Consider the following 15,729-nt stretch of genomic DNA (forward strand, 5'->3'; position numbering starts at 1 on the left):
TATCCCTGACAGAAAAAAACCAAAAACAGTTTTCAATTCAGCACTCAAAATACAACTAGGATCACAATGTTTTTTTTATCAGAAATAGAAAAAAAGTCCCCCTTGTGTTTCGAGCGGTAGATCGAACGACTTTACAAGAGAGCAGACGGTTCTATTTGCGTTTCGCGCGTTATTACCGTCTACTGCGCATGTGCGCCAGGTATATCGCGCGTGGATGGTGTAATAGGTCTACGTGAAGAAGGCATACCGTTACAGATAAGCACGCTTGGGGCGCTGGAGGAGAGGTTTACGGTTTACGCGCATTGTGTAATAGGGGCTTTAAATCTTGACAATGTGCCGTTGTAGCAGCAGTAACCGATATAACAATTGCGCCAGACACTTTCTGTCTTTTATAGGCGTTGCCGACCGCAGAACCGTATTCTGCTTGTTTACATGTTTCTGTATTTGAAAACGCATGCCCATACCAGTTTCTTTGGCGCTTCAGTGTATGTGAACTTGAAATTTGTTAATGTGGTATTTATAGATGTATGAGCTTGATAGTCACGTAGTGTAATCGTATCATAACTGGCACACGTGGCATGAGATGATTAAGGTAAGGTGGCCAGTTTTAAGAACAGTATGAATCACGCTTCTACCTCAGGTTCAATCATGAGCTCTTCTGAAGAGGATATCATTGTGATTATCATTATGTAAAGCTTAAAAAAGCCGTACAACGCTAATATCAGTTGTAGCTCGGCTGTTGTTTCTCGTGAGCTCCCTCATATTCCGCAACTTCTACCGAAAGAGTCCAGACAGTTTGCACCTTTTGGAGCAACTAGTAACAGCTTGTCTCACAAAGGAGGGCACAAATTTCCGACTTGCTATTTCTCTTGCTGAGGAGCTAGACATTAAAATCACATATGTTGGTGCAGTTGTTTGAATGAAATTAAAAATGGCGCTATGAAAAGTTTATTTTTAGTAAGATAACGTTGTATAGCATTTTATTCGATGTGGTACATACACATTCTGAAACGTTTGTAAGGGCGTTGCTGAGAAATAATTGCTAAGAAAAAATTTGATACATTGTGCCGTTTCCGAGTTAATTAGCATTGAAGTTAGCCAATCAGGCTGTTGCAAATTTAAGGGACCAGCCGGATACAATTAGTGTCAGTTGTTCTCATAGCGTAGATAACAGCGCACGAAACTGCTCAGTCTTTAGCTCTGGTTCAGTCCTTACTGCTGACGAAAACGTCTGGCGACACTGTCTCTAGCGGACCGCCTGAAAAAGCTCGCGCAACAGTTTAGGTGGCGAACTTCAGTGCTAATTTACTTGGAGACGGTGCAACGTACCGAATTTTTTTGTTAACAGTTACTTCCAAGCATAACCTACAAGCAACATCCTTACAAGCTTTTCAGACTGCCTCCGATCACCCTCTATAAATAATAGTTACAAGCTACAATTTCATAGAATGGAGTACGATTCAACGTGAACTGTTATCAGAAAAAAAAAAACGTTGTCGGATTTGAAGTGAGATCATCTTCGAACAGTCCTACGTGAAAGACATTTTGAATATATGGAGCACAGAAAGAAATGCCCAGGTGTAGACAGACGTCTTTCAAGCTTGAAAGCAGACGTACAAGTGAATGTTTCGGCTTGTATCTGCGGCTTACGAAGAAGGAAAACGTCAGGCAGCTCCGCATAGCAGGAGGTAAAAGCTTCACTTGTGCCGCATCGCTGCCAACCTCGCGTGTGTAAATGTCTTGCTGGAGACTGGAAAGACTCCTTTGAGCCTCAAAAAGAGCTGAGGAGCGTTTTTTCAAAACTATACATGCAAAAAATTTCAAAACTGAGTTAGGAATGCTAATAGCATAATGTTGACCTTTCTCATCAACCTCTGAACCAAGTTTAGCAAAGTCAGATACTGTAATGTGTATGAACAGTCCAAATCACAAGGTTTTAGCAAAACACGATGTGCACATTCCTGCAGCTACAGCGAATATCGACAAACGCACAATAATTATTCCCTAGTCTCTAGTCTTTCTGCAGCAACCAATTAACAATAATGGAGTATACTGGTTGCTTCAAGACAGTGGTTCCCAACCTGGGGGTAATTAGTCCCTGATATATAAAACGAAATTTTCTGTGGTATGAAAACATGAGGATTATGGCACAGTCACGTAATCACGTAACTAAATTGCTTCAAAAAATTAGTTTCACTACCTCATCAGACTAATATCTTTATGACAGGTTGCTAAGTCTAAAAGTGTCAAAAATGACGGTATGCGGCAGTGTGTGGCGGGGACCACAGTGAATGTCTTAGCGACAGACATTACTGGAATTTCGCGCGCAGTAGGCGATGACAGCTATAATCCTTTCATCATAAGAATAAACCTGATGTAAACATTGCACTATGTATTCTTCCGCATTTGCTGGAACCTCATTGGATTTCCGTTTAACGTGGGACTGCAGCCAAGCTGTCTCGTGTACTGTTCAAATGGTTCAAATGGTTCTGAGCACTATGGGACTTAACATCTGAGGTCAGCAGTCCCCTGACTTAGAACTACTTAAACCGAACTAACCTAAGGACAGCACACACACCACACACCCATGCCTGAGGCAGGATTCGAACCTGCGACCATAGCAGCAGCGCGGTTCCGAACTGACGCGCCTAGAACCCCTGGGCCACAACGGCCGTCTCGTGTACTGTCAAGTACGATAATAAGGGTACGTTTCGTGCTGTACGTTACGCGATAATACGGAACAACAGCTTTACCGGCGCATTTAACTTGGACAATACTAGCTGGTCAGCTGGTACAGCTAGCCTGCAGTGACGATGCCAGCTGCAGTTCAAACGTAAAAAGAGACGAGCAGAGGAGCAATACAGCTTCAAATGTCATTTAATTTTTAAGCCCAATGAAAGTATACACTGCAAATCTCCCACAATACCCTCCTTAGAGGACTAGACGAAAACCGCAACACATCGTTTTTAGCTAACTTACTATTATAATTAAAAACAAGAATGATGAAAATTCATGACTTAACCACAGGCTAATTTTTCTGCATAAGCTGCGTGTAACGTAAGAGAGTACTGAAGTATTTCGCCATATAGTTAAACATTGAAGCCACTGAAGGTATTACTTACAGTCAGTCGTCTGGAAGATGGTATCTGTTCTTTCGAACATGTTTGAAAGAACGGACACCATATCCATATAAGTATATAGTTCTGTCAATACCGGCCATGACTTTCTTCTTCTGTGCGGATGTCTTCCACGAGTAATGAGTGTGTTGGGTAGGGACACTACGAATGTAGTGTGTAGGCACTTAAGGTGAGAATGCGGGTCACGCGTGACGCGTGCACGAGATTGTCCCTGCAGTCGCACTATCCTCTGTGCCCTCGGTGGCTCAGATGGATGCCGGCATGGTAGCTCTGCGTGTTCGGTCAGAGGGTTATCTACCCTCTGTAATAAAAAAAAAACTGAATTAATCGATCAACGACGAACTTAAACGGGTGCGTCACGACGTCCGCCCCGAGCAGTTGCAACGAACGAAAGCGAACAGAATGAGATTAAAATAAAAAAAAGAAAAGATGGATAGAGCGTCTGCCATGTAAGCAGGAGATCACCTGTCCTCGTTGATATATGTCAACGCTCGTCAGCAGCTGAAGGTATTAATATATAATTCTAAAAGTTCTCAAAGAGGTTGGAGCGAAATTCGATGTACTCTTGTTCCACACAGAAGTTTGTGATGGCTGTCACATGGCAAGGTGTTGCATAGAGTACTTGAGCTCCGACCACAAATTGCTTTGTTTGTACAAAGGGCGAGGACGAAAAAGGAGAAAGTCTTACTTGCCAAAATAACAGACAGTATATTTATTTCCAAAATCGCATATCTTGCGGGTTTCTTTGCGTAAATTAATACGATTAACCTCGGGATGCAAGGAAATGTGGTGAATATTTTGACGGCACAAGCTGAAGCTGCAGTTTTCTCCGGAAGTTGGAGCTTTACCAGTGCAAGGCTGAAGTCGACATTTTCATGTTCCCAGAATTGACAGTAATGCTCGATGTCAAAATGCTCACTCACAAATGAAATAAGCACTAACCATCAATAATAAATTCTATCAGTAACTATATTTCTGGACTGGAGAATCGACAAGTAAATTCCTGGGTTTTTAGGCCGTTTTCTGTGAACGGAGGAATATTTTCAAACAGTGAAATTCAAGCCATAGCAGAATTTCTTGGACTACTTGAAGACAACACACTGAAAATAGATGTCTCCAAAACAGGACTGGCAGCATTAATAGTATTGATTCCGTTCACTACAACTTATAGGGGTGAAAGTGGATTTGAGACTGTGGTGAGAACGAAAATAAAATCAAGGAAGTGATTGAACTTGGAACGCGATTTATGACGTGCCTTAGCCGAGACCAAACCGAATATAAAATAGATTGTTAAAAATAACCGATACCAACCATCTCATTGACTTTCCTTATTTCTTGGTTTAATACAACACTTACAAAAATTTCAGTCTTATTTGTTGAGCGTTAATAAAATGTTGTGTATTTTCCAGTAATTTTAAAAATTGAAACATTCAAATCGTTTTCTTCTCAATATTAATGAATTAAGGATGGATCCACCTTTTTGCAAGCATGCTATTGTTTTGTTTTACTACCTAGACATGTCTCACCACAGTTGCGGCATCCTCAGTGAGTTTTTCCTTTTACTTTTCATGCAGTTGACACTGTGTGAGTCCCGTGGCTACCAGTGGAAATCGTCCACTGGTCCAGATTAGTAAAATATGTCATCCTTGCTGAATCTGGATTGTCCTGAGCTTTGGCTGGATTTCATTTTGTACCAAACGTGTCTTTGTTGTTTTTGCGTGTTTGAAATAACGTTTTCTCCTTCTCGTTTGTGAATAACTTGCGTCTTGTTATCTATTCCACTCTCAACTTTAGTTAGACTCTAAACTCTGTTAGGGGTATTGGTTTCTACACAATCTCGTTCAGGGACAATTGTCTCAAAAAGGTTGTGAACCACTCCTTTAAGAGATGTTACTAACTACTGTTGCAATATTTACTTGCGGACATTGTGTATCAAACAGCGTTGCCGTTTTTGCAAAATACTGTTACAAGCTTGGCTCAAGCTCACCTTGGCTTGTCTGTTAGCGCAACATATAAATGCAGCCTCCGCTAATTTTATTTGTGTCAACAAGTTTATGTTGATCAAGTCGTCTCACAGATGGCTTGCACGTTGCTCATCCTGTATCGACGATGCAAGCATCTTCTAGATCCAGCGCCAACGTTCGAGAAAATACCAGACTCCTTCAGTAGTATGGTGGTTGGACTATTGAAGCAGTGCCACGCGGAAGAATCGGGCAGTTCCCATTTGAACAGCGACCTGATAAGAGGATTCTTTATAACTGTAATACGAGCAACGAGTGCAAGTTAGTAACGTTTGAGGTGTACAGTGACGTGTACTTTGATGACTGTAGTGCTTTTGTTGACTGTTTACCGTCTAATAAACATATCATATCAAGGCTTACGAAAACGTCCAAAAATGGAAATAGACAGTGTCACGTTCCAGATGATTACACAAAAGAATGGTCTTCTGTCAAGAAAGGACGTACACATCAGGAAGCGTTGTGTGAGATTTGTAGCTGTTTCATCTCAGTAACTGAGGAGGTAAGGCAGATGTGAGGCGTCACATTTCTACCAAAAATCGTACAAGCAGATTCGCGGTAGCATGGACATTAAAGCCAATTTCAATATTAATCATTAAAAAAGATACCCAGGAAGAACTGCTCATTTCTTCTTCACAACTATCAACAGCTTATAAAGCTGCCAAGTATCACCAGTCTTTCTTTTCACTTGAGTGTACCGTAGAACTGAATGCCGCAATGCATCCTGACTCCAAAGTCGCCTCAAATTAGTCTACAGCCAGTATCAAAGCTACAGCGATTGTTAAAATTATTTTCGCACCACACTCCGTGTCCGATTGCATAACAATTGCAAGAAATTTCGTTTACGGCATAGGCACCGTAGCATCGAAACAAAAGTCTGAAAAGATGTTTCCTTTAGTTGGTCAATACTACACTGAAACTGACGGAATCCAGCTGAAGCTGTTGAAATTTGATTCGCTGAATAACGAAACATGGAAGACAACTGCAAAGTTTTGTCTCCATTAGGTAAATAAATCGCTTTTTGTGGAGACAGTACCCATACCAACTTCGGAGAGCTTAATTGGTGCAGCCAGAGGAACGTGTTTCACTATATTAAGAAAAGCTTGTAAAAAAATGTAGAAGGAATTGGATGCTCTATCTGTATTCTCTACAATACTATACCAAGCGCTGCTCGAGTCTTAAAACTGTCGATATTGAAATAATCGTAATGAAAAAAAAATGGTTCAAATGGCTCTGAGCACTATGGGACTTAACATCTGTGGTCATCAGTCCCCTAGAACTTAGAACTACTTAAACCTAACTAACCTAAGGACATCACACACATCCATGCACGAGGCAGGATTCGAACCTGCGACCGTAGTGGTCGCGCGGTTCCGGACTGAGCGTAATGAAAATATTTAATAGTTTTTCAATATACGTGGTAAGGACAAATAAGATGAAAGTATTCTGCTTACATGTTGATGTCAATCATCAGACTATTGTATCTCATTCAAAAACAAGATGGTTGTCGTTAATGCACTCTATTAAAAGGATTCTTTAGCTTTGGATTCCATTAAAACAATTTCTTCCGCCAAAGACAGGCCGCCGAAAATAATTTCAGATTTTTTTCAGTAGTACGATCAATGGAATTTATTTCATGTTTGTCCGCAGCTCGTGGTCGTGCGGTTGCGTTCTCGCTTCCCGCGCCCGGGTTCCCGGCGGGGTCAGGGATTTTCTCTCCTCGTGATGACTGGATGTTGTGTGATGTCCTTAGGTTAGTTAGGTTTAAGTAGTTCTAAGTTCTAGGGGACTGATGACCTCAGATGTTAAGTCCCATAGTGCTCAGAGCCATTTGAACCAATATTTCATGTTTGTGCAGTCAAACTTGGCTCTATTTGAAAAAAATATGTATATAAGAAGCGTGGAGAAGAATAAAGTCTCGATGGTTGAAATAAGAAAAATACTAATCGATATTCAAAGATGTCTGAATGAAAGGAAGACTGCTAAATTTATTTGCTTGATGAATTTCAACAAATTAAGGAATTTGAACAAATTAAAGAATGAGAACCTTAACCAAGAAATAATTAAATTGATTTCAAAATGTGAGGAAGACTCTGTGGCTTCCTATATCGTAGTAATGGTTATTTAGAGGCATGCACTATTTGCTTTAATATATATGAAGTACTTGATTGGGTGACACTATTTGAAACCCAAGATTGGGTGATAACTGAAAACGCTGTTCTATACTTGACTAAAAACGGTGTGAAGATTTCAGACGACAATTGTTTTCAGGAATACATTGATCTGAAGAGCATTAAACCAGGGACCTAGAAACGATGGAGAGGCTTCATCCCGCCGTAACCCTCAGTGGTTCACAACACCACAACGGGCCACAGCAGTCCACCCACCCCACCGCCGCCCAACATCGAACCCAGGGATATTGTGCGGTGCAGCCCCCAGTGGAACCCCCACGAGTGTAACCGCAAATGTTTGTGTGATAGAATAATTATGGTGTACCGCGTACTTGGAAATGGTGTTTGCGCAACAATCGCCGACACTGTGTAATTAAGGCCGAATAAGGGAACCAGCTCGCATTCACCGAGGTAGATGGAAAACCGCCTTGAAAACCATTCACAGGCTGGCCGGCACACCAGACGTCGACACTAATCCACCGGGCGTATTCGTGCTGGGGACCGGCACGCCTGCCCGCTCTAGAAGCAACGCGTTAAGACCGCTAACCAAGAGTAGCTTTGAAGAATGGAGGTCAAAACAATGTTTGGAGGAAAGATGGGTTTACATTCTTAAGGGAACGCAAATGCCAACTGCTAAAATTATGCGAGTTTTTGTTTCCTATTCCCACACACAACGCCACTATGGAAAGAGTATTTTAGATGATATCGGGCCAGCGAACTGATGAAAGAAATCGACTGCTGCCGGGGACTGTGGAATCAGTATTACAGTGCCAGTTCAAGCTGACTTGCTTGGAGTTTTATAAATATGTAAAAGGGAAAAATGTCATGGTGAAAAAGGCGAAATCTTGCGAAAAATAAGGTGTACCAACTACTTCTGCCGCAACAAGTTCTATGTGACTGTGTTATAAATAAAAAGTAATTAGATTAAAAAAGTTTTTTACTTAGTTTCCACACTCCCATCTCAGAATGCCCTGTTGAGGTCCGAGCTAGATGTGGCAATCCTAGTTGCAATCAAACTTCAGTGTCGGAGGAGCACCTGCAGCTTACTTTTAGATAAGTATTTATTTGACACTCACTTGTATGCCTAGAGAGAAGTATTGCAAGCGAAAGCAAAATTGGTGATGATTCTTGTGATTCTGGAAAAGGGCTTACATGTCAAAGAACGTTCCAATATAAGAAAATCCAGATTCAAGAAGAGCTTACATCAACCTGAAAAGAAAGAATGTAAAAAGGAACCTACCATTAAATGCAATCATGAACTAGAGGTTTCGCCTTCAAAAGCTGAAGGAATTAAAGAATGCAAAGCTCCTGAACTCTGCTATGAAGGTGTTTCCCAATTTCATCGTCATTGATCAAGATAAGTTTTTGTGAAAATTCCTTAATATTTCTTCACCTCGGCGCAAAGTAGTGGACACTCAGAATGCAAAAAGGAGGAAAATAGCGATAGTGAAGTATACAATTAGAAAAAGTGATGGTGAAGTACTGCCTGTTTGTGCTTATACTTTCCAAGAAGTATCTGGCATGTCAAAGGGTAGGTTATCCTATCTAGCAAGCAGGTTCCGTGAAGGAGGAAGGTTGCCAAAGGAGAGGAGGAAACAGAACAGGAAAGGATCATAAGGAGGTAACTATTGCCATTAAGAATGATATACAAAATGTAAATGAAGAGAGAGCCACCATGGAAGGACGAAGTCTACTAAAGGTTATTTGCCTTCAGATATTACAGTAAGTGAAATGTTCAATAGATTCTGTGAAGAACGAAAAAAATTAAGACTGAGACAATGCTCTTTATCAAAATACAAGCAAATATTTTACAAACATTTCAGTCTATAGTTCAGCGCATCTCTTACCGATATCTGCTTCACGTATAAGGTTGTTTTAATGGAAATAAAAGCAGAAACATATCTGCAGAAGAAGAATGAACCACGAACAGGAGACAGACTACATAAAATTTGTGCAAAGCGGTTTTATGATATAATGAAGGAAAATAATCCAACCGTCATTAAAATTTGCATTTGCGTTGATTTGTAGCAAAACCAGCCTATTCCAAAACCATCCTTCAGTGAGTATGATTTTACAATCTGTAAACCGTGATCCAAACTAAGGAACAAAAAAAGAAAAGCATCATTTTCTACATGTGGTTGGAAACAGACTCTTCAAAAGGATACAATCAAATTGCTTCGGTTTTGTTGAACTTCCTTCCTGATTTAGATAAAAAATAGCCAAATGATGACACGAATAATATACATTTACTTCAGATTCTTGCAGCAGCCAAAATACAAACAATTGTATGATGACGATTATTACAGCGTTCTTAGAAAAGAGCACAGAATTCAATAATATCTGTTACGTCTTCCCTGTTCGTGCCTCCAGACTGAGTGTTTGGCATAAGTGAGAAGCTGTACAGAAAAAAAGAAAAGATCTTGCCTCTTAAAGAATATTATGATATTTTAGAAGATTATGGTATTCTCAAAGTTCTAAACGCAAATTGGACTGTTAAAAATCTACAGGTAATGCACAGAAAATACTAAAATTGAAGCTACCATTCAAAATGAACAGCCCACATGTGATGTCATACAAGAAAGCAAAGAAAATTGTTAATTTGTCAGTAAGTGATACATACTCTGGAGACCCAGTACAAGTTGACATTCTGAGACGAAAGAAACCAAGCCACCCTACAGTACTAACATCCACCCTATTACTAAAACAAAATGTTGCAAGCAAAGAAAAGAAGAATGATATGTCTGCCTTTTAAAGTATTTAGAAATTCTAGATGATGCAAAGGAGTTTCACAAAGATGTCTAAGACGAATAATGTGTAGATGTAAGAAGGAAAACTTGACAATATCAATGAGATTGTAACATGCAATACTTTGTTTTATTCATTTCATACTTCATGTAGTATTGATAATAATGATATAAACTAAACAATTATGTTAAACTAGTTATCGTTGCTATTATTGTATCATGCCACTGTATTTCTATTGTTATTGTTTGTATTCTCAATAAAATAAAAAACTGTAAATTAAAAAGGTTTGTATGTAATAATTTATGTGAAAATATGCATTTTACAACAATGTAGGCATATAATAAAAATGGTTCAAATGGATCTGAGCACTATGGGACTTAACATCTATGGTCATCAGTCCCCTAGAACTTAGAACTACTTAAACCTAACTAACCTAAGGACATCACACACATCCATGCCCGAGGCAGGATTCGAACCTGCGACCGTAGCAGTCGCGCGGCTCCGGACTGAGCACCTAGAACCGCTAGACCACCGCGGCCGGCGTAGGCATATAATAAGCACTACAGCACGTCCTGCCGGTTGGTTTCCTCCTCCGACAATTTGCATTTCGCGCTGTTGCGGTTCTACCACAGTTCCTCTGTATTCCATGGAGTGTCTGTTGTGCCTAGGTGGGGGAGTGACTGTGTGATGGCGCTAGCGGCGTCGAAGGTATTGCAAGCTTGGTCATGTGGCTCAGTTCTTCACTGCTGGGGTTCACGACCGCATTGTTCCCTAGGGGCACTGCAGCGACGAGCCAGAGTTGTGTTGGCCGGGGTCATAGCTGCCGAAAGTGTGTCCGTTGGCGTGAAGCTCTGCGGAAGTGTTGAGATACGTCTGTGGCGGTTTATTTCTACGATACCGTTGTTTTGGTTATTAGTTGGACTCAGTCAGGATACTGGAGAGAGTGACTTGAAGCCAAGACTGTGGTTAGACCTTCCTGATCGTTCCCGTTGTCTTTCCTCAACATTGCCGCCGGGTTCGGTTAAGTGATGAATAGCGTCGTTGTAACGTTTATTTCTACCAAGACAAAGCCGACAGACCACGCCGACGATAAGGGAGTGTCGTGTTGCCAAGGTGGTTGACTAAGAGAACTGGCTAGGACAGCTGCGTTGGTTCCTTAGCTCCTTGGTCGTGTTTTCTATCGTATTAAAGGGCCAATAACGACTGAGAATTGTTAGCGTTATTCTGCAATTGTGTGCGACGTGTTGATTTCCTTGTCTAGTTTTGTGGTGGGGCCGTTGTGAGTTATTGCAAGGACTGGCACCGAGAACAGCTGTGCTTGATAACCACCTTGTTGCTAAGGAAAACCACAAAAGCATGTCCATCACCGCAGTAAAGTGATGGAAAAGACCATTACGGAGTAGCTGCTACCATTCTAGAGGTGCTACGTTTGATTCTCCTTGTCGTGCTGTAGCATGGTGAGGCCCGTAATGAAATGTTGTAAGGACTACCGGCTGCAAAGTTGGTGGCGAAAGGTTCATCAGTTGCAACGGAGTGGTAGCACATGGACCCGGCGTAGTTGGTTGCCAGAAGGGATTGTCATTCAGCAGTGATACTATTCTTGGCTGTGGCAGTTCTGGATCGTCTCTATCTGGTTGTTGCTACTGATGTAACACAAAAGGGATAGGTACTGGTGGTCTGTCGGGTCGGTACGTTTGTAGAAAATTGAAGCTTGAGCTGTGGAAAGCTGAGTCGCCCCTGCGCTGTTGTGTGGTCACAATGTCCTGGCATTGCAGGCCGTTGTATAGTTAGGGCTTTTATCGTATTGTTCCTCTGCACTGGCTCTAAGGTTTTATTATAAAGTGTATAGGTTAACTTTTGAGGTGGTTGTATTGCGGAGTGTGTTCTTTGCAGTACCGCGCTTTGCTTCCGTAGAATGGGAAAGTGGTGCACCACCGCAGTTAGTAATTCTTATGTACAGTGCTTGCGGCAACTGATGAGCTGGATACGGTCGCACGGGCTTAATATTGTTTTGTGCAGTACCTTAGTGTACGCACGGTTACAACAACTTGACCAGTGTTCGGCCTCGCTTGCGTGGCTGCTCACCGTAAAGGTTAAGCTATGCTTTCGGTTGTGGTCCTGTGAGCGTATAGCGCGTCTGGGTAACAGTAGCTTATTGTTTGAATGTGGTGGTGACTGATCTTGGCCAATATTTAGTACAGTAAGTTTTAAAAGCCTTGTTACTAAGCCCTGTTAGCCTATTGTTTGAATGTAGTAATTATGCGCTTGTCCAGTATAAAGTTTTTTTTTTTAAAATAGTACGATTTCAAAGACTTGTTGCTACAGCCGGGCCCTGTTATCTTAATTTAGTTATCATGCGCTTGCCCACAAAGTTCAAGTTGTAAGAACCTTGTTGCCAAAACTTGACTGTTTCGCATGCCCTTTGTGTCTGATGGTTAAAGCCTTCCCTAGTACTCAAGCTGCCTACCGCCTATTCTTCTGTGTTATTTATAGTCATCGCGGGGTTAAGTAGTTGGGCTTCGGGCATGGGCCACGCCCATTAGAACTAAACAGGGCCGATAAAAAATTTAACTATTCATTGGAAGCCTAAGCTTTTAAGACCGCTGCTAAGTTTGCGCAAAGTTACTTCCACGACGAAGGTAGTGACTGTGGTCTGCTTCAGGGATTCTGCCGTAGCGTGTTGCACGTTTGGCCTGACTCACTCACCACATGATCTTGTGGGAGGTCTTCCTGGGAGGTCGACCAACATCAAGAGATCCATCAGGACCGAGACGGCGTTCGCTTCCTGTCATCATACAGCGGGCGACGGGTGTTGAACATCCAAGAGAGCTGGATTTTTAATTATCGAAACCCATTTAAACAATTCATTCCATTCCACCCTCGATACTTAATAATCCAGGCCTCCAGTCCTACGATATCGGGAACAACATAAAATTAGTTGTGGAAAAAATATACGGAATTAAAGAAGGCAACATATCTCGTATCAGCAACAGTTATAAGCATCTATTGACTTTTGAAAAGAACTGGAAAATTCGCACCTTAACAAAACTGTCATAAAAATTAAATTTTAATGTATTTCATTACAACACTTCAATAATGTCAGTGAGATCTAGTAGTCATCCAAAAACTGAAATGCCCAAACATATCTAGCTGAAAACTCATTTTATGAAAAACTGTATCTGTTGCACTTATCGAGTTTTGAGAAAACGCTCAATTCATATACTGAAATAAATAGTTGGAATCCCGTCGTAAATTGCATTAAGTATTTTTTTTATTTATGGTAGTGCCTAATTTGGCATTGTCCGTTCTCAAACCGTCCGTCTTCGTAAGTCATTGAAATACAGTGAAGTGTGCCTGTGTGGAACAGCCACGGCAGATAGTTTAACTTAGGCTAGGCAAGTTACAGCAAACATTAGCTACTCGAAACATGCATACTTGACTGTATATCAGTTACTTACGAAGATGGCTAGTTTGAGAACAGGCACAATGCCCGAAACTAGTCACCACCAATAAATAGAGGATACTTCTTACTGCAACGTATGACGGAAGCTAACCATTTATTTTAATAAAGAAAAAGTTGCGGCCCAATTTCACCTACAGCATGTTAGAGGCCCGTAAAAATTTGTTAGCTGCATTTCGTAAACAGCAATATATGGCCTACATTTACAATAACTAGTTTTTTTTTTCAGACCCGTTGTGTCGTCTCAGTGAGAACCGCATCTAACTGATACAGCAATTGTCCATCCTCTAGTGCATATCTCTTTTGCACAGTCAGTCCTAGCACATCCCGGCGTCTCCTGATACCGCAGACAAGCATGTGGGTGAAAAATATCTCCAGACATTCTGGCGCGCAACACCTTCAGCGACTTTGTCGCAGCATGATTTACAATCCTTCTACAGAGTGCTCCTAACTAAATGAATGAAATAAAAGTAAATAAGACGTAAGTTAGCGTTGGTCACACAATATTGTGTGACTGACGCGCCTTAGTGTCTAATGTAGTCATATCATAAAGAAGCTATTGATCGTTACCTGTCCACTGAAAGTGAATGTGAATTCTACCAGCCCCACATCAATGTTTTTGAAAACGGATTTTCGCCCTCCCCGAATTCGTGACTACATCTAACAGTACACCCCACAACTTCACACGAGACTACACTGAATATATACTTAAGGCGCATCACTCTTTATCCGGATACTGGATATCAACATGAGTGAGTCAGACAGCATCTGTTATTGGTGGTTGATCAGCAGCAAGGGATCTCTCAGCGTCTAATCTCTTCTAGTCACATTTATTTTCCGGTGAAACAGAAAAAGTTCCTGTCGACGAGGATGTTATTAGAGACGAGCACATGCTCAAATTGAAAGAGTGTGTGCAAAGATACGTGTCCTTCCCAAAGAAACCATTCTGGCATTTGCCTTAATCGCTTTGCGAAGGCCAAGGAAAACCTGAATATGAATCGCAGGGCGTGCGTTTGAATCCCACTCCTCCGAATGTGATTTAAGCGTCTTAATCACGAGCACTTGCTGTGTTTCCCGAATAGGTGGTAATGTTGAAAGTGACAGAGCCAGCTTCACCCCACCTGCTTAGTCTTTCCGCGCCAGACCATCGGCTCTGAGCAAACTCACCTGGCCACAGGCGAGTCCTCCCACCAGAAGATCACCGTCCGTGGGGCAGAACGCCAGTGAGTGCACTTCATGCGGGCTCTCCAGCCGTAACTTGGGCGTGAACCTGCACACACATACACAACGGGATACTTATTGTACCCCACCTCCAGTGAATTAATACTGAAAATTCTGCCTTACATTGAATTCCAAACTGTTTCCTAGAACATTTTACAGCACTGGAGCAACATTTTTTACATGAAATTTATTACTCTTGCAAACCATGGGGCTAGTTTAGAGCTGTAATTTTACATGTCGTCGAAACACATTTGGTACATCACTAGCCATTAAAATTGCAACGCTGGGCAGGATACCAAATAAAGAAATTTTACTTAATGTGCATCTACAGCGTACTAGGAAGAATAAAAAAAATTTCTGACAGAAGCAATGGCTTTAAGTCGGCTGGGTACAGAGTCGAATTGAGATTGGGTAACACACTGGTTCTATGTCAGAAAACAGAGAATGTTATGGTTGATGAGCAATGGCTTATCAGTCTTTGTGAAAACAAAGACCGCATGTTTTCAGCGGATGAGAGATTTGGAGAACATGTTGGCCAATACAACAGTCGGACACCCTCTGTGTCGAAATAGGAAGCTGCGCGGGGTAACCGGGCGGTCTTGGGCGATTTAGTACGGTTCGCGCGAGCCCTTCCACCCCTCCCTCCCTCCTCCACCCCCCCTCCAGTCGGAGGTTCAAGCCCTCCCTCGGCCATGGATGTGTATGTGTTGCCCTTATCGTAAGTTAAAGTTAGATTAAATAGTGTGTAGGCCTAGGGACCAATGACGACAGCAGTTTGGTCCCACAGGAACTTACCACACATTATTCGAAATAGGTCGGGGTAGCACAGGCAACATACATTTCTGCATTACCTTATTGAAAATAACGTAAGAGAGACCTCGAAGATAGCAGACAGCCACGGCCTTAACACGACATAAATCTAACATCTGTCCACATTACCACCTATGCGAAACAGGTGATTGTGTGGTGCACCCAAA

The 15,729-nt window shown here is 41.7% G+C and overlaps 1 protein-coding gene across 1 annotated transcript in view; it reads right to left on the bottom strand.

Annotated features, from left to right (window-relative positions):
* Positions 1-15,729, bottom strand: part of LOC124740009 (dynein axonemal intermediate chain 3-like) — a 153,660-nt gene that overhangs the window by 26,122 nt on the left and 111,809 nt on the right. The window contains exon 2 of the mRNA XM_047248619.1: positions 14,699-14,801. Coding sequence (XP_047104575.1) covers positions 14,699-14,801 — 103 coding nt within the window. The remainder of the gene's footprint in view (positions 1-14,698; positions 14,802-15,729) is intronic.

This window comes from Schistocerca piceifrons, chromosome 1, assembly GCF_021461385.2.
Source record: "Schistocerca piceifrons isolate TAMUIC-IGC-003096 chromosome 1, iqSchPice1.1, whole genome shotgun sequence".
Lineage (NCBI taxonomy): Eukaryota > Metazoa > Arthropoda > Insecta > Orthoptera > Acrididae > Schistocerca > Schistocerca piceifrons.